Source organism: Hippocampus zosterae, chromosome 4, assembly GCF_025434085.1.
Source record: "Hippocampus zosterae strain Florida chromosome 4, ASM2543408v3, whole genome shotgun sequence".
NCBI classification, from domain to species: Eukaryota; Metazoa; Chordata; class Actinopteri; order Syngnathiformes; family Syngnathidae; genus Hippocampus; species Hippocampus zosterae.
Window position 1 is genome coordinate 27,661,941 of NC_067454.1, and position 22,477 is coordinate 27,684,417.

At 42.7% G+C, this 22,477-nt stretch overlaps 2 protein-coding genes across 2 annotated transcripts in view; both read left to right on the plus strand.

The window, feature by feature from the left end:
• Positions 1-6,484, plus strand: part of large2 (LARGE xylosyl- and glucuronyltransferase 2) — a 95,643-nt gene extending 89,159 nt beyond the window's left edge. The window contains exon 15 of the transcript XR_007962167.1: positions 6,206-6,484. The gene's annotated coding sequence lies outside the window, so the exon portion shown is untranslated. The remainder of the gene's footprint in view (positions 1-6,205) is intronic.
• The window catches only part of LOC127599704 (EMILIN-1-like), a 41,492-nt gene that overhangs the window by 11,377 nt on the left and 7,638 nt on the right, over positions 1-22,477 (plus strand). Inside the window, exons 2-10 of the mRNA XM_052063858.1 lie at positions 11,634-11,759; positions 12,601-12,827; positions 13,050-13,267; positions 15,615-15,788; positions 15,862-16,875; positions 17,460-17,763; positions 18,611-18,856; positions 18,941-19,189; positions 19,355-19,546. Of these exons, the coding sequence (XP_051919818.1) occupies positions 11,634-11,759; positions 12,601-12,827; positions 13,050-13,267; positions 15,615-15,788; positions 15,862-16,875; positions 17,460-17,763; positions 18,611-18,856; positions 18,941-19,189; positions 19,355-19,546 (2,750 nt within the window). The remainder of the gene's footprint in view (positions 1-11,633; positions 11,760-12,600; positions 12,828-13,049; positions 13,268-15,614; positions 15,789-15,861; positions 16,876-17,459; positions 17,764-18,610; positions 18,857-18,940; positions 19,190-19,354; positions 19,547-22,477) is intronic.

Here is a 22,477-nt window from a genome sequence, read left to right on the forward strand (position 1 = left end):
TGGAAGAGTGAAATGGCTGAAGTAAAAAAATGACAAATGACATTGTTTCAATCTTATGACATTTGATGTCTGCAATGATTACCACAGAAGAGCTGGCTTTAAGCGATTGTATTTGCGCAGATGATATATTTTCGTATTTTAGGCAAAAATGACATTTAGGGACTCTGTGTTTCTCAGTTAGTCAGAATCACTAACATAACAAAACAAAAAGGCAAATCATCAGGCTGCTGCTGCCATTCCAAAGCGTGCAAGACTTTGATCCCTGAGGACTTGAGCAGATGGATAAATGATAAAACCATGTATGACATCACTAACAGAAACTCAGCAGTGACTGCTGCAATCCAGTCAACATGGGAAAAGATTTCCACTCAGAAATTGAATAAATAACAAAACTAAAAAACATGCATAAGATGCAGTATACCGAGTATAATAGGGCACAACCTCTCAACATCATCTGATCAATGGAACCGTTTGCTACGTGGCAGTGAATTCAACCTGACTGCCGTCTTAACGATTTGGCTAACTTCAAGTGCACGTTTTCTGCAGCTCAGAGCAATCTCCACTTGAAGGCGATCCACCTCCACACTCACAGGGAGCCAATTTACATTTTAGTTTTTTTTTTCCCACAACGACATGAGCAGATCAGCTAAACCTGAGCCCCCTCTGTCTTTTTCAGCATTGTAATCAGATCATTCAAACAAAGGAAGTTTGGTAAATAAGTTAACATGTTTCTATGATGCTGTGCCTCACAGTCAAACAGATAGGAGTACAATTTCATCTCAGCTCAGGCCATGTGTGGAGTTCTTCCCATTCATGCATGCCCCCCCCCTCATTCCGCCCCCCCCCCCTCCTTAGATACGCCCACTTCCTCCATAGCACTGGGAGTTAATTGTCATAAGTTTTGTGGGAGGGGACAAGCCAAGCCCCGAAAGGGGGCGGGCCAATATGTGGCCTTTGTCATCACAAAAAAAAACGCCCTTAAATCACAATCAATTATTTTCGGTAGGTGAATTTTAGTGCTGACATCATTTTTACATACAGACTTATATAAGTGCCAATGTTCAAGTTTCCCTTTCAGCATCCCGGTCATGTGGTTACCATACAGTGTGGAAGTGAGAGGATTGGCTGGGTCCTCCATCTGCTTTAAGCTAAAGAAGACTGTGTACAACCTCTTTTAAAAAAACGCGACCAACTTTATGAGCGTGTCCGTACTGATACACCTCACAGCTCTTTAGATTGCTCTTTGCCTTTCATCTGAATCGTTCAGAAAATAGTTAAACGTGACTGTACCTTGTCGGTACCACTTTTTAAGTCATCCTCCTACCCCGTTGCATTAGCAGGAAGTGTGATTGAAATGTTTTCTCTTATAAGCAGTTAACAACTGGCGTTCCCACATTGTTAAAGTCTTTAACTCATTCAGTACCAGCCAATTCTGGACCAAGACTGAAAAGACGTTTAAAAACGTCTTTGGGAGTGAATGAGTTAACTGTCATAGAAAGCGGACTCGCACAGTTTCCGTGTACACAAAATCCAAGTTTTGCTCTGTCGGTGTCATGATTCGGTTTAGGGACCAATAGGTGGCATTGTAGGGCTCCACCGGCAGCTGCACACCTGTTGGTCATAGGTAAGCAGGGCTTTAAAAGGACTCCCAGCCCGAACACTCAGTGTCGGGTCATTGTTTGCTCTTGCTACTGTCATGTTTGTTTGTTTGCTGTTCCTTTGCTGCTGTCATGTTTGTTCTAGTAGTTTTTTGGTTATTGATAGTTTTTGTTTAAGTCATGTTTTTTGTTTGTTACTTTGGACTTTGTTTTGGATTTAGTTTTCTTTGTTTTAAATACAATACTTCAAATACACCCTGCTCCTCCCTCCTGCCTGCTTTTTGTGGTCCACCACCACCTTGCAACGTGACAATCAGAGGTCTCAGACAAACTACACGCAAAGGCTCATGCGTCATAGGTATAAGGTGGAGAGTCTTTCATCAACTCAAACTTACTTTGTTCCTGTTTGATATTCACGTTTTCTTTGTTCCACAGTATTTATTCCACACACACACACACACACACACATGCACACACACTAAAATGATGTCAGACCTTGAGCAGGAAATATGTCATTGGCCTCATACCAGTTCAATATGCTTCTAATGACATCCTAGTCCTCACCGTGCCAAAAGGAGGAGTGTGATTCCACACAATAGGTGAGTAATCTATTCGTGCAGCAGACATGTGATTAATGCTTTGAGAGTTTTAGACCACCCCACCCACTCCCCCTTAAGATCATCGGAAAAAGTGTTTTCTGACATGGCCTTATGATAGTACTACTCTTTTCTGTTCAGCTGCCACAGAAGTCAAGAGTATTAGGGTGGACATAGAGGAGGAATGGTATTATCAACATATCACAAGACTAACTTAAGGCTTTAGCTTCCAGCAAAGTTGAATAATTACTGTTCCAGCTGTATTAAATGGAACTTGGCCCTACAAGTTCAATAATTCTGCAAAAACTAAGCCTTCAATGTTAGCGTATACGAATAGACATGGTTAGTGATGACTAGAATTTTACTTCTTTTTCAGTGCTACAGGCAAATCTCATTCGAAAGTCTTCATGCTGTCTCCAAAGTCTTTAACGTCAAATTAAGGTGAACCTGGGGTACATTTTAAAGATGACACTTTATTCAAGCCTCATTGGCTATATTTCAGACCCCATCAATAAAGACATTTTAATCTAGTATTGAAAATTTTAACTGGTGAGATTCTTTCAAAAAATAACAGTTAACTCAGTTTTATTTACTTTCCTCTTGCGGCCTGTAATCTCTGCTCATGTGTGCAGCCAAATTTAGAGGAGTCACTGGCACTAACATGGACAAACATGGACTAGAAATAGTTTAACTTTCTGTTTTACTGGCGTGATGCTTGTTCGATAAATCTAAATAAAAGTAATGTGCAACAAAGCCCAATTTAAATACCATACTTGTTTTATGTGTTTGGCGTATCGAATTTCCTCTATGGGGCCTTTCAAAACAAAATCACTGCTACTGGATGAACAACAACAAAAAGAAAGTCGACTGGTGCATATGGGCAGAACTAATCATACAAGATAGAAGTTTTGAGAATTGTTAGTCTGAAAACTATGACCAAGCATTGGCATAGGTCGAGATGTGCACAAGTATTTTGGTGGTGATTGGTCCTAGTTTTCTGACATTAAGTTATGTTGAGCTTTTTCTCTGTAGTGAATGCTTATGGTGAAGAAAAAGCTTGATGCCCATAAAATAAAAAATACTGTGATGATTGCTTTGATGGGCGGCCCGGTGGTCCAGTGGTTAGCACGTCGGCTTCACAGTGCAGAGGTACCGGGTTTGATTCCAGCTCCGGCCTCCCTGTGTGGAGTTTGCATGTTCTCCCCGGGCCTGCGTGGGTTTTCTCCGGGTGCTCCGTTTTCCTCCCACATTCCAAAGACATCTGAATTGTCCCTAGGTGTGAGTGTGAGCGTGGATGGTTGTTCGTCTATGTGTGCCCTGCGATTGGCTGGCAACCAATTCAGGGTGTCCCCCGCCTACTGCCCGGAGACAGCTGGGATAGGCTCCAGCACCCCCCGCGACCTTAGTGAGGATCAAGCGGTACGGAAGATGAATGAATGAATGAATGAAAGGATTGCTTTGATATTTTCAGAGGTTGAAATAGGCATGGCAGCCCGGTGATCCAGTGGTTAGCACGTCAACTTCACAGTGCAGAGGTACCGGGTTCAATTCCAGCTCCAGCCTGCCTGTGTGGAGTTTGCATGTTCTCCCCGGACCTGTGTGGGTTTTCTCTGGGTACTCCGTTTTCCTCCCACATTCCAAAGACATGCATGGCAGGCTGATTGAACATTCTCTACATTGTCCCTAGTCGTGAGTGTGGATGGTTGTTCGCCTATTTGTGCCCTGCGATTGGCTGGCCACTGGTTCAGGGTGTCCCCCGCCAACCTGCCCAAAGACTGCCGGGATAGGCTCCAGCACCCCCTGTGACCCTTGTGAGGATAAGCAGATCGGAAAATGAATGAATGAATGAAATGGGCAGAGATGGAGACCTGCATATGCATTTTGGTAGTGATCGATCATAGTTTTCTATGATTAAGCCACGTCAACAACGCAAATAAAGCGTTTTAGACTGTCCTTCCAGCGCCTTGATGAAATACAGCAAAATCAAGTTACACCATCTGCGCAGTTAAATGTGGTTTCTAAAGACTAGTTTACTTTTTGTGACCAAATTTGCAGATGCGCTGGGCGTCGAGGCAGAAATCCCCAGTGAGGCTTTGCACGTATACCAAATTCACAAATACGCTGAATACCCCCAGCAAAAAAAGACAAAGTGCCTGTTTTTATGCTGAGCGCAGACTACATTCTGTTACCAAATTGTCGGAGGAGTCAATTGACCAAATCAATTAAGTTAAACACACAGGGTCTACTTACCAAAGGGTTATGTTTGAAACAAATGGGTGTAAACTTGATTGCTCAAGAACACAGATATGGAAGCTAATCCACTAACTGGGTTCACCTACACCTACAATACAGCAAAAAATTAATCACAAAACAGTAAAAAGCACGTAAATAATAAAACTAAAAAAACAGTCTCCTGCTGAATTGAAAGCCAAAGTATACAAATGAGTTTTAAGAGGGGTGGTGGTAAGGTGAGATGCAAAACAGAATGGACAGTCTGTGTATGGAGCAATGACTGGTGTCATTATGGCACAGGCAAAATCTGTTTTGCAGGTTCTGAATGATCAGTCAAAGGAGGGAGTCATACCATCATCTATGACAAAACTCCTTTCAACTATGCTTGTCCTGGCGTCAGGGATCATTTCAGCACACATTTAAAAGAATTGGTTCTGGCTTCTCTGTCATTTTGGGTGTGCTGTTCCAAATTTTAAACACAGTAATCGCAGGGCAGCCAAATATATCCAATTGTCACACACTCGGGAAGAATTAAATCAAACAAAACATGGCTTTTATGTGGTTGCTGACTTTCCCAAAATTATCTGTGCGATATATTTAATTTCTGTTTCTTTGCCTCTTTCGCAGCGCATCCAATTCCATCACTTAAAACATAAAGGTTTTGCGGCTACTTAAAGCACAAAAACCTTCAGAGCTACTTTCAGCATTTGTTAAAATATTACTGTCGCCATAATTTTTACACCTTTTGCCAACAGTTTGCAAGCTGTTGGGTGTGCTGTGTAGTATCTGCTGTTTGGTATCTTAAGTCAAGTCAAATCAACTGTATTTATAGAGCACTTTCAAACAGCCATCGCTGCATACAAAGTGCTATACATGGAGCAATTTAACATATACAATAAACAGTAAAACAAATCGGTAATAAAGACGGTAGAAAGCACCAAACAGCACAAAACCAAGAACAAATCTAAGTCATGCTGAGTCGAATGCCAAAGAATACAAGTGAGTTTTGATGAGGGTTTTGAAGATGGGCAGCGAGGAGGCTTGCCACATTGGCAGTGAGGAGGCTTGCCAATTGTTCAGTGGGAGGTCATTGCAGAGAGAGGGACCAGCAACAGAAAAGGCTCGATCCCTTCTGAGCCTCAGTTTAGTTCTTGAAGACTAGATCTTAGTCGCAATCGTAGTAGAAACTCAGATCATATGCAATACATCCTTCGACAAGCCATCACTGTTCGAGTGAACACGCAATTTAGTGACCCCTGTTTGGGATCAAGCCCACAATGTGATGCTTTGTCTGCTCAGAACAAATGTGGTCAACATATTCATCAGTCAACAATGATGACATCATCAAATTGTAGTCCGACCATGTGCTAAGCATTTCTTGGGAATGAACTCACAATTGTACTTTGTCAGGACGATGGAGATGAAGCTGCCATATACCTCGTCTGTGTGCCTTGAGCAAGTATGAAGAACTCTGCTTGCATCTGATCTTTATAGGGCACTCTTTGCAACAGTTGAACAGTTCAGTGAAAAGGAATTACTGAAAGACATTCAATGTTGTTTTTATGATGATTCTTATTACAGATTATACGACCAAAGTGCATCATTACAAATGCAAAAAAACTGAAGCAATATTTGAAGTGCATCATATTTTATTGAACCACAAATAAATAAATAAATAAATAAATACAATACAATACAATACAATACATGCTGATTTATATAGCGCTTTCACAACAGCGGCAGCTGTAACAAAGCGCTTTACAAAACAGTTAACATAAGGTAAAATAATAAACACAACACATAACATAAAACACAGACAGTCGTGCAGTCCTAACCACTTTTCCGTCACACGCTTTGTTGTTTGAAGCGGTTTGAGATGAAAGAGGAGAGAATCAAAGTGTCCTTTAACCAGTGGATCAGAGACGTCATGCTCAAAATGTGCACACGTCGGCTACAAGCTAAGTTTCAAAGTCAACAAGAAGCTGTAGCATCCATTGACGAAAAAAGAGATTGGTTAACTTCTCCTGTCCCAATGAAATCCATTTCAATTCCAAGCGGTGACTCACGGTTCCAAATATGCATCGGCGCTCTTCGCCAATGCTCCTCTCTCCTCATCCTCAACTTCAGCGGCCATCCATCCAGCCGCACCAACGCCAACTGTCCAACAGCGCTGACATAGCCACTGAACAAATCGGGGTTGTGAAAAATGCTGCCCATTACTGGCGCAAAAAACACAAGCGCCCCAGGTCTGTCCAGCACCGACAGTCAATGGCGCCGACATTCCTCCCAATCAAAATCTGTGCTGGTACAGGCGTGCTGCCGAGTCACGAGTCAAAATGTCAAATAAATCACATGATTGTCAATAAACAAGCATCGTCAATTCATAGACTTTACCGGTGCATTTCCTCAAGTCGCCACACTTTACTTTATAGTCACAGGTTTTCTCTCCCTCTCTCTCTCTCTCTCTCTCTCTCTCTCTCTCTCTCTCTCTCTCTCTCTCTCTCTCTCTCATATATATATATATATATATATATATATATATATATATATATATATATATATATATATATATATATATAATATTTGAGTTCCATCCCAAATCCAGCACCCTGAGACAGTACACAAGCCGAAAGGAAGGAGGCCGGGTACTAGTGAGTGTGAGAGCCACTGTCCAGGATGAAACATCCAAGCTCCATGAATACATCAAGGAGAAGGCTCCAACGGATGACGTACTCAGAAAATGTCTCAGACAATGGGGAACAAAAGATGAGGCGCTGGAAGAGGGACCATCATGGGAGGACAAGCCCCTACACGGGATGTACCACCGGACCATAACTGAAGTGGCCGATCTCAAGAAGTCCTATCAGTGGCTAGAGAGGGCTGGCCTGAAGGACAGCACAGAGGCACTCATCCTGGCTGCTCAGCAGCAGGCCCTGACCACCAGAGCCATTGAGGCCCAGAAATACCACACCAGACAAGACCCAAGGTGTAGGTTGTGCAAAGAGACACCTGAGACGATCCAACACATAACTGCAGGGTGTAAGATGCTGGCAGGGAAAGCCTACATGGAACGCCATAGCCAGGTGGCTGGCATAGTCTACCAAAACATCTGTGCGGAGTATGGACTGGAAACCCCAAGGTCAAAATGGGAAACACCTCCGAAGGTGGTTGAGAATAACAGAGCGAAGATCCTGTGGGACTTCCAGATCCAGACTGACAAGATGGTAATGGTGAACCAACCAGATATCGTGCTCATAGATAAAGGGCAGAGGAAAGCCGTTGTAGTGTGTGTAGCGGTCCCAAGTGATGGAAACATCAGAAAGAAGGAACACGAGAAACTCGAGAAATACCAAGGGCTCAGAGAGGAGCTGGAGAGAGCCTGGAAGGTAAAGGTGACAGTCGTGCCTGTGGTGGTCGGAGCACTCGGGGCAGTGACCCCCAAACTAGATGAGTGGTTGCAACAGATCCCGGGAACAACATCGGACATCTCTGTCCAGAAATGTGCAGTGCTGGGAACAGCAAGGATTCTGCGCAGAACCCTCAAGCTTCCTGGCCTCTGGTAGAGGACCCGAGCTGAATGAGGGACAGACACCACCCGAGGGATGAGACGAGTATTTTTTTTTTTTTTTTAGAGAGAGCGAGAGAGAGAGAGAGAGAGAGAGAGAGAGAGTTAATTGTTTAAAAATGGTTTTCCCATTATATCTGCAACGTTGCAACGCCATTCACCTGCGATTCAAATTTTGAATTGCTGCTATATTTTATATGCACCATATGAAATTACTTTTACCCGGAAACAATTTTTGTCCATATTACACAGCACTAAATGAGCTTGTGTTCTTGTTGAAATATAGGTCATCATGCTGTCGATATATAATTTTATAATTGTAGGTAAAATAAAAAAATTGTGCTGTTTGTATTACTTATTACTTATTGTAATACAATAAGACATGGCTTGGCTTTAAATTAAAGACATTGATTTTAGAAATACAAAAATAAGCTTTTTCTTCTCTCTTTTAGCTTTGCAAATTGCTTGGGAGTGATACCTAACAGGTCCTCACAGAACATATTCTTGTCTTTCTTGAAATTCCTCCCATAAAGTAATAACCGAGCATTGATCGACACGTCAGAGGTCTCACATTCAGCTGGCCCTACAGTGGTTCCTTAAATGTAGCATTATTTTGCTAGGATAGCATATCCTATTATTCAGTGAATCATCCTGGGCTTTGCAACCTATAGTATTGTTTTGTGTTTTTTGTTATTGTAAAGTGTCCTTGGGTGTCTTGAAAGGTGCTTATAAATAAAATGTATTATTATTATTATTATAATATCAGTTGAGACTTAAGCTGCTATCTGTTCAAAAATGTGCTTTAACGTATAGTAGCATTTGACATTGCCACTTTTAATAACTGGGTTGCGACGCAAATGAAATGTCGGTATGTTTGACATGCTTTGGAAAAATTAATTAGAAAGAGTCCTTCCATAACAAATAGAACAGTAGATGCAAAGCCATATGTCAGGTGTCTTGGCATGCCACTCTGCCTTCACTTTTATACCAATGAAGGACTATCAACATTGTAGGTTTAAGATAAGATAAGATAAGATATCCTTTATTCGTCCCACAATGGGGAAATTTACAGCCTCCAGCAGCAAGAATGTATGTAGAAAGAAGAAAGGAGAAAGAGAAAAAAAAACAACAAACATCTTTCAATTAAATACAATATGAACACAAATGGATAAAAATTATTATTATTATTATGATTGTTATTTTTTATTCATCAGCCTGACAGCAGTCGGTAGGAACGAGCGTCGGTATCTCTCCTTCTTGCAGCGCGGGTGTAACAGTCTCTGGCTGAAGCAGCTACCAAGTGCTGTCAGGGCGGGCTGGAGGGGGTGGGAGGGACTGGCCATCATAGCTTTTAGCTTAGTTAGCATCCTTCTGTTGCCCACCTCCTCCAGAGTGTCAAGGGAGCAACCCAGGACAGAACTGGCCTTCCTGACCAGTCGCTCCAGTCACTTTCTGTCCCGGGCCGAGATGCTGCCTGACCAGCAGACAATGCCATAATGGAGGGCCTAGGCCACCACCGAGTTATAGAACGTCTTAAGGAGTGACCCCTGAACCCCAAAAGACCTCAGGTTCCTGAGTAGGAAGAGCAAAAGAGATTAGTACATAAAACACCAAATCCTTGTACTCTCCGAAGGCCTTATGCCACCACTCCGCCCAGAAGGACGTATTCACGCCGGAATGGGCCCTTATTTGGCGAGTCAGGGTGCGGAGGCCTCCAATGGCCTTGGCGAGGGCACCATCAGGCGCGGTGTTGTTAGGTATGAACGTACAACACTGGTCACCAAACATCGCACATACTCCATTGGTCTCTGCCAAGAGCATATCAACCGCGATGCGGTTCTGAAACGCCATCAGGGAGGTGGCCGCCAATTGCTCTTTTATAGCCAAGACGGCTTCTTCAGTAAAATTTCCGAGCCTCTGGACGTTGTAGTGGAGGTAGTTGATCCTGTCAACATTCTTATTAGGGGTAACCCAAATGAAAATGGATTCCCAACCGGCAGCAATCTGGTTAACCAACTTATACTCATCTGGCACGCCATGAGGAACCCCAATTGCTCTGTCCTTTCCTAATCAGGGTGTCCGTGTTTGTAGACCAGTCCAGTTTGTCGTTGAGAAGAACACCAAGGTAGGAGGTCACCCTCTCTATGTCCATACACTGGATGTTCATCAGTGTTGGTGAGGACTTTTTCCTGCAGAAATCCACAACCAACTCCTTAGTTTTCCTAGGGTTGATCTGGAGGAGATTCTGCTGGCACCAGTCCACAAAGTCCTTTGTCAGTCCCCTGTACTCCCGATCGTCCCCTTCTGTAATGAGGCCAACAATCGCAGAGTCATCGGAGAACTTCTGAAGGTGGCAGTTTGGAGTGTCGTGTCTGAAGTCAGAGGTGTAGAGGATGAACAGGAATGGAGCCAGAACAGTCCCCTGCGGCGCTCCAGTGCTGCAGAGAAGCCGGTCCGACCCACAGCTCTGCAATCTCACGTACTGCGGCCGATTTGTGAGGTAGTCTATGATCCATGCTGTGAGATGGTGGTCCACTCCGGCGTTCTGCAGTTTGCCTCCCAGCAAATTGGGCTGGATGGTGTTGAAGGCACTGGAGAAATCAAAGAACATGATTCTCACAGTGCTCCCAGCCTTCTCCAAGTGTGACAGCACTGAGTGGAGGAGGTAGATAATGGCGTCTTCCACGCCGATGCCAGGCCAGGTTTAGCATGCCAAATGGAGTGTACATCTTCCAAAAACAGTTTTAAGATATTAAAAAGAAAAGCACTGAATAGAGCTGGGCTGACAAGGCCATATAGTAGTGTAGTCGATTCCTCCCTCCATCCGAGTTTTAAACAGGAATCTTATAACATGGATGACGACTATTGAATTCCAAACCTTAATTTTTTTATATAATAAAAGTAAAAAGAAAAAAAGCACGGTTATAAACTTGAAAAGCCACAAGTTGTTCTTCACAAGTGCCATGCCTGTCTTGTTAAGCAGGAATGCTTATTTAAATGTGGGTGACAACAGCAAAACAATAAGGGAGAAGAAGTCAACTCAAATGTATTTATCTAGCCCTAAATCATAGAAAAGTCTCAAATGGCTTCACATTACAGTTGACAAATATTAACCACATTCCCGAACCACCATGAGGGCATGGAAAAACTAAAAAAAAAAAACGGAGGACAAATGAGAAGTAGCAGCATATGGGGGAATCCCCTTTCCGGGATTACCAGGCTGCAATGGATGCCGGGTGGCAAACATTCAACACATAATGTATGCAATATTAGTTAAAATAGTGTAAAGGTCCATTTGATCAGCCTGAAGTGGATCCCCACCCAGGTGATCAACGCGGAAGCCGACACAGTGGCTCCGAGGAGGTGATCCACCTCAGCTCTTGTCTCGGTCAGTCGGTTTAAAATCCAAACAGTGACTTCAAAATTCAGTCATCGTTACCTAGCCCCCTCCCCAAGCCAGCAAGCAGCAGAGAGAGTAGAAGCGGTACTCAATTATTCCAACATGGAGTTGAAGTAAATGCAAGCGTTTATAAATAAGTCTTTAGTTGTGTTTTAAACATTTCTTGGGAACACTGATTTGTTGTACAGTTACATTGACAATGGACAGCTCCACTGAGACCTCAAAATGTGTGCGTTCCCCAGGAATTGGTGCGCGTATGTGGCAACAAAGACAGTAAGTTGTGTCGTTGAAGATGGAGTGGAGACATATGTGAAACCAGACTACCATCCTTGTGCTTGGGGCAGCGGTCAGTGCAGCCGCGTGGTTTTGTGAGTACTACACTCTGCAAATCTAAACATGTTTTTTATTCTCTCCTGTTGACTCACGTTGGGTGTGCATATTGCATTGTGTCACTGTCCAGATGACCTTGGTTAAAATCCAACCCAAACTGCTCAATTACTTTAACATCTGCTGTTCTCGAATGCCTGCTTTCCATTTTAATTTTCTGGTATTTGTGAGTTGTGTCTGCAGCTACACAATCTGATGCAATCAAGTGTCACTCTCTGTTTTCAAATGACCTGGTTGGCGCAGAGCTCATTTCAAAAATTTTACAGCATTTTTTTCCTCTCAAGACAGGACTTAAATTAGAAACCAGAGTGCCACTTGTTGAGTCATCGTCATAGCCGGTTCTGTCACTGAAGGAAGAAATTCCTGAAGGAAAAAAGAACAGTGGGCCCAATGTAATGGGAATTTGACATCTAACAGTGCTAAAATGTATCTAACTGTTTGTACCATTGAATGCTGACCAGTTATTTGCAGATAAGAAAAGTTGCTTGCTCACAGTCACACCTAGGAAAAAACTTGAGTATTCCATTCACCTACCTTGCATGTTTTGGAATGTTGAAGAAAACCCACGGGGAGAGCATCTAAACTCCACACAGGAAGGCCGTAGCCGGGAATCGAACCTCGGATGTCTATGCTAATGACTGTTCTGTTCTGTTTCGACCATTCCACTCCCGAGCAAAAAATAACAAAACTAATCGTACAATTCAACAGTGGTCCGATTTAGCCATGTTTTATACCAATGCATTGAAATTGTTAAAAGAACCTTGATTAGTTTGAATGGTAATTTCCATTTTTTCCCAATTTTTCTGATAAATGTCTTTACAGCTATCGAACCTACATGAGGCCCAGGTACAAAATAGCTTATAAAATGGTGACGCAGATGGAGTGGAAGTGTTGCCAGGGTTACAGTGGTGACAACTGTAGCAACGGTCCAGTTGGTGGGACAGGAAGCACCAACAGGCCTCAGCTCCAGCCAGGACATGGAGGAAGTGGGATGAGCACCGGACAAGGAGGCAGCAACACTGGTGTTGGACAGAATGGAGGACACAGTGGTCAGTCCATTCTTATGTTTATTACCACAATGGTGCAACCACTTGGCAGGAACTAGGTTTGATAGGGCACATGAGAAAACCGGGTCAATTGAATAATATACCAAAACTCAAAGCAAATGTAATGTTAATTATCTTTAGTGTCTTGTTGAATGATCTTTTCTTGGCTTTCCTCTGTTGCCATGTGAAGACAAACAATGAAGTTGCTGTTTGGTTCTTCTCCAGGAAGGGTCGATAATGAAAAGATGAGACAGCTGGAGGAAAAGATCCACACCCTGACTAAGACTATTGAGGACTTGCAGTATACCATCACTGACAAATCTGGTATCAATGCTGGTATATCCTCCGGAGCACGAAACCCTGCTGATGCAGCTCAACCTGAGATTAAAGAAACAATCCACAGCATTCAGACCAAACTGGATCAACTTGACAATCGCACGCAGGTGACATCAGCATTTACATTATTACTCCTCCTACTGCTATTATAAATAGCAGTGTCACAGAAATGTGATCGAACACAGTACAGTGCAATGTCAAATGTTGGTCATGTTTGCGTTTCTTTCATAATATGTCAAGTCAAGTCAACAGTATTTATAGAGCACTTTCAAACAGCCATCGCTGCATACAAAGTGCTGTACATGGAGCAATTTAACATGCACAATAAACAGTAAGACAAATCGGTAATAAAGGCGGTAGAAAGCACCAAACAGTAAAACCAAGAACAAAACTAAGTCATGCTGAGTCGAATGCCAAAGAATACAAGTGAGTTTTGAGGAGGGTTTTGAAGATGGGCAGCGAGGAGGCTTGCCAAATGTTCAGTGGGAGGTCATTCCAGAGAGAGGGACCAGCAACAGAAAAAGCTCGATCCCTTCTGAGCCTCAGTTTAGTCCTTGGTACTTCTAATAATGTCTGGTCCACAGACCTGAGGCGCCGGGCAGGTGTCTAGGGGCGAATGAGCTCAGAGAGGTAAGGTGGCGCAAGATTATTCAGAGATTTGAAAACAAAGAGGAGGATCTTGAGAATAACTCTAAAATGAATGGGGAGCCAGTGAAGGGATGCCAGAGTAGGAGTTATGTGCTCCGTCTTACGAGTACCAGTCAAGAGGCGAGCAGCGGCATTCTGGACCAGCTGAAGTCGCTTAATGGAGGACTGGCTGACTCCAAAGTAAAGGGCATTGGAGTAATCGAGCCGGGATGTGACAAAGGCATGAATTACTGTCTCAAAGTGTTGATGTGAGAGGAGAGGTTTTATTTTGGCCAGCTGTCTAAGGTGAAAGAAACTGGGTTTAACAACGGCACCAATTTGCCTTCGAGTTTAAAATCACTGTCCAGTTTAAGGCCCAAGTTTGAGACTGTTGACTCAAGATAAGGAGACAGGGGGCCCAAGTCTACAGGATGGAATGTACAAGGGCCACTGGGACCAAACAATATCACCTCTGTCTTCTTTTCGTTGAATTTCAAGAAATGTTGTGCCATCCAGGTTTTGATTTCATCCATACAGGATAGGAGTGGCCTTAATGAGAAGGTGTCTTTCTTGCTCAGTGGGACATAGATCGGGCAGTCATCTGCATAGCAGTGGAAGGGAATACCATGTTTCCTTAAGATGGAACCCAATGGGAGCAGATACAGCGAGAACAGCAGAGGCCCCAGAATTGAGCCCTGTGGAACACCACATGACGGGGGAGCAGTGCGTGACTCAGAGCAGCCAAGGCTGACACAAAAGGTTCTGTCAGCTAGATAGGACCTAAACCACTCAAGAGCACTGCCGCCAATGTCCACCAAGTGCTGCAAACTGTGTCAGCAGAATACTGTGATCACTGTATCAAATGCTGCAGTTAAGTCCAATAAAACTATACACACATGGTCTCCAGAGTCATTTGCCAGGAGGATGTCATTTGAAACGCGTAACAGGGCTGACTCCGTGCTATGCATCGTCTTGAAACATGAGTGGAAGACCTCCAAGATGTTATGTTCATCCAAGAAAGTTTAAATTGCATGTGCACCACTTTTTCCAGAATTTTGGAAATGAAAGGCAGTTTGTAAATGGGCCAGAAACTTGACAGCACATCTGGATCAAGACCAGGTTTCTTGATCAAGAGTTGGACCACAGCATGTTTAAACTGTTGGGGAACTACACCAGAAGAGAGGCTGCTGTTGATGATATCCAAGACCGATGCGCCAACACTCGGGAGAACCTCCTCAAAGAAGTGCGGGGGAAGAGAGTCGCAAGGGGAGCCAGATGGCTTCGTCTGGCGAACTACATCCTCCAAAAGCGCCAAGGACACAGTTTCAAAAGAATTTAGTACAGCTGAACATGGAACATGGACAGAGGGGTCAGATGCGGTATTTTAGACCGGAGTCCTAGCTGTAGAGACCTTATCAATGAAAAACTGAAGGAATCTGTTGCACAACTCGTGTGAAGAATCCGAGCAAGTAGGCAGAGGGGGTTTGAGTACAGAATCTCAGAATATCGTTTTAAATAGTGCGCATGGGTTGTCACGGTTAGCTTGAATAAGGTCCGACAGATATTCTCTTTTGGCCTCTTTTATGTGTATATGTGGAGTGAGAGCAACGATGGAAAGCATCCCAAATTCCTGACTTTTTTAAAAACACCTCCACCTCACCCATTTCCGATCAACTAACAATCAATTAACGATCAATTAACATGTTAATTTTCCAAAGTTCTCTTAGGACCATGGTTTCATACCCGCACTAGATTAGTCTTTGCTTTGCTTATTTTTCTGTCAAAAAAAGAAAAAATAATAATTCAGATTGTTTTATTTTGTATTAGGCTCATGATAAAACCCTTGTAAGTATCAACAATCATCTGGTAAATGGAAAAGGAAACGATCTAGAAGGAGGTCTTCCAGGAGGAACTACGAATGGAAAAAGTCTGAACTCACTGAAGGAGGAGATCCTTGAAGAGCTTGAGAGAAGGGTTTCACTATCATGTTCCTCCTGTCAGGTATTAGTGTTCTATTTTCATCATCACACCTACTGTCACAGAAATATGCATTCACTTTTGTATATTCTTTCAGGCTGGTGTGAAGGACCTACACAGGCAACAGCAGGAAGACCAGGAAAGAATTCGGGCCCTGGAGAAGCAGCTTAATGTAATGGATGTTCGTTATCGACAGGAAATTGATGGATTGCGGAGGGAACTAGCAAGCTCAAAGAGATGCTGCGACAACATCAATGACCTCCGAAACCGCGTCACAGATGCTGAGCGCAAGATTAGCTCAGCGGCCGAAAGCTTTGATGTCCTGCACAACCGCCTGAACAAAGAGCTTCAGGGAGGAAGTGACAACCGTAATAAGGATGCTGGCTTCAGAGGAGGGGAGATTGGTGCTGAAGGTGGAAGAAGGGGCGGTAGTGGGGATGGAGTGGTGACTGAGGATAAACTAAATAATAGACTGAAGGATTTGGAACGACGGGTCAATGGGACTATGGAGCAAACTGAACAAAGCTGTGCATATTTGGAAAATGATTTAAAGGACTACTTCCACGGAGAACTTGGTGACCTTCGGACTGTGTTCCTGGACCGCTTTGATGATCAAGCCTTCAGGATTACAGATGTGGAGCTGGATGTAGGGCTTGTGAAGCAAAGGGTGAATGAACATGACAAGACACTATCAAAGCTAGAAAACAGAACCTCCCTCATGAACATGAAACTGGAGGAGTGTGGCTGTAGAGGCATGATAGCAGGAGGGGAAGTCGGAAAAGGAGGGGGGACTACTATCAATGGTGGAGGCCGCGGTGACACTGCTGGTGGTGGCAGGGAAACTGGTGGGACCAGAGGTGGCACAAGTGGTGGCAGAGGTGGAACTGGTGGAAGTCAAGGTAGTATTGGTGGAAGCAGTAGTGGCACTGGTGTCGATGAAGGAATAAGTGGGACTGTGGAAGGAGGAAGATTACCGGGAATAGGAGGAGAAAAAGATAATTCCACAAGGAAATCACTGGAATGGAGAGTGATTGCCAATGAGGTTCAAATAAGACATTTTAACACAAAACTCAAAGACCTGTCCGTGTCTGGAGACTCTCTTAATGATAAGGTAATTCCAAGTCCACAAACAATTTAACATTACCCTACGGCCATTTGAAAAAAAAAAACGACTCAAAAACTCTCAATTGTTGCCAGTGTTTTATTCATAGCCCTGGGTTCTGCTTCTATCTCATCTCATTTACCGTTGCTGTCCTCTGATGACAAACACGTACCTGTATGTCCATTTTTGTAATTTTCTAAACATTGTCACATTAACACTTTCAGGGACATCAGTTACTACAGTGGGCAGCTTATCATGTTATCAGGTTACAGGATGCATGAAAGTGTTTATGGGATGTCCAAAACACAAACACCCCATGAACGTGGTTGTTTTTTAATGCCAAAATTGCACTTGTGTTTTTCACACGACAGCGACTTTATAGTAAATTATAATCAAATCAAAGATGTGAGAAGGGGTACATCTTGTAAATATCCTTTGCAAAAATAAATAAATTTAAATACAGATGTTGCTATAATTACTAGTATGAATATTAACATGTAAATGTTCACATCTTAAGCAAAAAAATAAATCAAAATTCAGATGTTGCTATAATTGCTAGTACATATATTAACATGTAAATGTTCATATCTTAGGTCGTGGACCTGAGTCATGACATTCGCAAGATCAAGGCTTTGACTGGGGACCACGGTGAACACTTTAACCGCATTGTGACAGAGGTGGAGTTACTTGGGCAGGACTGCGTAATCTGTGGGACAGTCGAGGATGAGTTGCGGAAGCTGCGGAATCATTCCAGGGATGCTTTGGGCCGCCTGCAGAACCACATCAACCGACTTCAGTTGAGTGTGGACTCTGGAGGCGCTTGCAACCAGATGTGCTCTCACCTGCAAGATGAAGTTCGTCTTCTGCGAGAGGATGTCACACGTTGCACCAATAAATGTAAGGTGTGATGTAATGTCGAAGTGTGTTGACAAATGCCTTGAAAGTATTTCTATGGTGTATTTCTATATCACGGATTTCACTTTTTGTGGGGGTGATTTGGAACATAACCCCCGCAATGGAGAAGGGTTGACTATGCACTGTAAAATATGCAAATGCTGAGATGTTAGAAGAGAATAAGCATAACACTCTGACTGGCCATGCGGTACTTGTCTGGCAATGGCCAAGCGTCCATCTATCCATCCATTATTCGAACCGCTGATTGACACGAGCCTCACATGCGTGCAGGAGCCTATACCAGCTGACCTCAGGCAGTAGGCAGGGTACACCCTGAACTGGTTGGAGCACACATAGACAAACAACCATTCACACTCACATTCACACCGAGGAACCATAAGAGTGATCAGTTAACCTACCATGCATGGTTTTAGAATGTGGGAGGTAACCGGAGTACCCGGAGAAAACCCACGCAGAAGAGAACATGCAAACTCCACACATGGATGTGCTTACCACGGTGTGCTGAGACTCCTCAAAATAGTTTTTCAGTCTCACATTTGATCCACAGATATGCAGCAAGTTATCATCACAACCCATTGAGATGACATTTACATTTCACAACATTTAATAACTACAGTATATCGTCAGTTTTTTTTGTAAGTTTTTCATCGCTCATCAGAAAAATGGATGTCCATCAGTGACGAACTAATGGACCTGACGGGGTGCCTGGCTATGTTATTTTTAACTTTGGATTTGATGGAAACCTTTGCACCAGATGTTTTGAAACAACAGGGATAAGAAAAAAAGGTAAAGCTTGTTCTTCCCTAGTATTCACTTTTTTACTGTTTAGGTGATGGTTCTGGTAGCACTGGTTCAACCGGTACAAATGGAGGTACCAGGGGAGATGGACCAAGTTTGGACGCTGAGCGACCTTTAGATGGTCACAGTGTGATCGGCGGGGCCCTTAACAACAACCAGATGAAGACCTTGCAGGGTGAATTGTCTGAAGTCATCCTGACCTTCAGCTCTATAAACGACACCCTCAAGGGTCTTGAACACACTGTACAGAAACATGGCAGTGTCATCACTGACCTGGGTGAGCTCAGCTTAATCAAACTGACTCAGCACACATTCTTGATGAAAACATGCTGTGACCCTATAATTCTCTAACAATCGACAGGAAACACAAAGGATAAGATTATCTCAGAACTGGATAAAATACAACAGGAGGTGACCGAACACATTGAGGAAAGTCGGGACCGCTTGGATGGGATGGACCGAGATTTCAGACGCTACGAGAGCACGATGCTGGTCGAAATTGGAGACTGTAAGAGATCTGGCGATGGGCTAGAGAAGAGGTTATCCAAACTTGAAGGAGTCTGTGGAAGGTTGGACGGAGTTTATGACTCCATCCATAAGATCAAGGAAGGTAATTGCCTCATCATTTCTTTCTCTTCTTCTGCAATTGCTGGAGTAGTGAGATTGGCGACTTTTGCTGATGGAAATTTCGATAAAACTGAAACATACTCTTCAAAGTATATTTTGTAACAATTGTTTTGTGAATCTCTTTTCCACTGTTGTCCTCCACTTTCAGGACTTAACCAACATGTATCTAGCTTATGGACGTGTTTTTCGGGTCTAAACAAAACAGTCATTGATCACGAAGGAATCCTCGACTTTGTTCAGAAGAACCAGGATGAATTTCAGGGCCGGATAAAGAACCTCAACTCCAGCCTGAATCATGTCTTGAAAGAAATGCATAGCTTCTCAGAGCTCACCCTGACTGGTAGGATTATTTTCTATTCTATTCTATATTTGCATATTTTATAACAAATTTATCTTTTTTTAATACAAACACTTAAACAACGATCAGTCTTGCTGACTAGTTTCTGGAAGACAAAAAATACATACATGAAATATCCTCATTGAATCGTTTCTATTCCAAAGGAATAAATAGCATTAATTCTCAACAGATCTTACCTCAGGGTACTGAATACAGTATATGTAACAGATCTAGAACATCAACGGAACCTCAAATTGATGTTTACTCAAAATTGGCAGAAATATTTGACAACATGTATTTGTGTTATAGTAACTGCTCAGGATTCGTTCTGATCAACATTTGTTGAGGCACAAAGTAGTACCGTATTTTTAGCACTAAAAATCGCACTTATGAGCATTCGTTTTTCCCAAAAGCCGAAAGTGCTCCCTTTCATCTTACCTTATGTATGGTGTCACAGTCTCTTTATATACCCCATTGAGTTGTTTCCCTGTTCGTGTTCCTATGCCAGTGGATAGCAGGAAGCAATTGGAACCGAAAAGGGTTTTGCCCGACACTCATTGACATGTGCATTCGCCAACCCACACTAAACACCATTATGAATTGAAGGTAATACCACAAACATAATTAAGTACTGACTAAATGAAGGAAGACAGAGACAAGCAAGACTTCTAAGGATATTTAGTCCCTCGTGGATGTGATCCCACGAGGTTTGTGTGCCTTTTTGTTGTATCAATTGTCTTCATAACTTTTGTCTTTCATTTAGTGATTTGGAATATAATTTTTATTTACCGGTATATGTTACATGTCTATGTTTGTGACCAGTTCTCATGGCTTTGTTATAGTTGCAGCAATTGTGAAGGCTTTATATAAATCAAGCTGTATTGTATTGTATTTATTGTATTTATTGTATTCTCTTGATCGTAGCTCCATCTCGTGCAGCCATGTCCAGCTTCAGGCCTTGAGGGCCACTGTCCTGCCTGTATTCCAGCTCTCCCGGCTGCAACACACCTGATTCCGATGATCAGCTCATCAGCCAACTCTAAAGCAGCATTAGAACGATCATGATTATTTGAATCAAGTTTGTTGGTCCTGGGAGAGCTGGAAAACAGGGGCCCTTGCGGACCGACTTTGGACACCCCTGATCTATTGGATGCATCGCGTAACCGCGGCCACTATTGTAGCTTCTATACACCAGTGCGCTCTGTATAGGAAAACTGTTTTAAAATAGGCCATTCATTGAAGGTGCACCTTATCATCCGAGGTGGCTTATAGTGCAGAAAATACGGGAATTGCTTCATGTTGCATCAACTTTTCATAGAAGGCTATTTCTCCTGTTTGCACGTTAAGTCTTTTTATTTTTTTTATTTTTTTCTTACGTGTCTGGCTTGTAAACCTTTCATGTGCATAGTGGTACATTCTTGGGGATATTCATAGGGTTATATTCTTCTTTAGGCTTAAGTCAGAAAAGATGCACAGATGCACACCTTTTTGGCAGTAGAGATGCTCTCATTGACTTGCATGTATCACTTATGTATGCACTTTTATGAAATGTATGCACTCTGAGTGGAGCAAACCTTAAATCGTGTGCTCCCTGTCAAATCCTGCGTAGTCCGCATTCTCCCAAAGATTTAAGAGCCTTTCTTCTTGTGAAACATTTTTGAAGGTGAAACATGTTCAATTTGGTTAACCGCCGGTCTGACTAATGATGACGTTGCGGTACACGACTGCCCCAAATGCTCACTGACTACTCAACGGCTGTAATGTGTCCCCACTACGTTATGCCCACGGCAATTCAAATTCGTCGGCATTGTATCATATCAATTGACAAAATATAACTTTTGGGAAGGGGGTGGCGGCCTCTGCTTCAAATATGGTGCTAGCAGACGGGGGGGGGTTTGTTTGTTTTTTTAATGTGGAGAGCTCCCACTATTACAGCAATCGCAGTCGCTTCTTACGTTCGCAGTGGCACAATGGTGACTGAGGTATTGAGTCATTTGTTCTCATTTGCTTCCATGTTAGTTGTCAAATACTTTGTACTTTTCAAATACTTTTACTCAAATACTTTGTACTTGTCAAATACTTGTCCGTGTCGCAAGGAAGCTTGGGAACAGCTGAGCTATCCCTTTTTTATGAATGGATCTTCATACATGCGTTCTGTCATAAGCACGGTATTCTGATAAAATTATTTTGATTGAATTTATTTCAGACAGAATACAAAAGCCCCTCCGGGGAATGCCCACATCTTTGGGTTACTCCATCCAGAGTGCATACCTGGCATGAGGGTACATAAATGACAGATTTGAGTAGACAGCTGCGTGCCTTTTCTGATTTACGTACATGGGAGAATATGGCCCAGAATTAATTATGTGTTCCTCTATTATCCCTCTTTTATCCAGTGTCTTTATTGTGGTCTTATTTTGTTTTTGTTTTTCCCATTATTTTGTTTCTTGTTTTCTCATGTAGCCAAACCTCTAATTCTGATTCTTCTTTTTTGCTTTGAAATTCTGATTTACACACTTGTTTTCCTCGTTCCTTTTTTTTCTTAGTTCATTGTTCAACAAAGTTTTTTTCTAAAGTTTTTCATTGGCCATACAATTCGCATTGAAAGATTCACATTTGAATCTGCAAAAGCCTAGTGATATTCACAAAGTAACTGAACTGCAGTTGACTGGTGTCTTATCCAATTCAGCTATATCTTATATTAAAAGACGTCTGTCAAAAACTTCAAATACGTTTTAGAACTGGTCTCTTCACCAAAATTTCTCTCATCATAAATTAGGTTAATGCTAGGGTTTCTTATTCTGCCATTATCTCAGCCACATCCAGTGGTTACTGTCTGCCAGACTCACTGCTGGGTCACAAAGGGTGAGAGGCTTGGTGCTCAGTTGCCTAACATATACTTAGTTTTTATTTTTTTTACTGTGAGTTTGAACA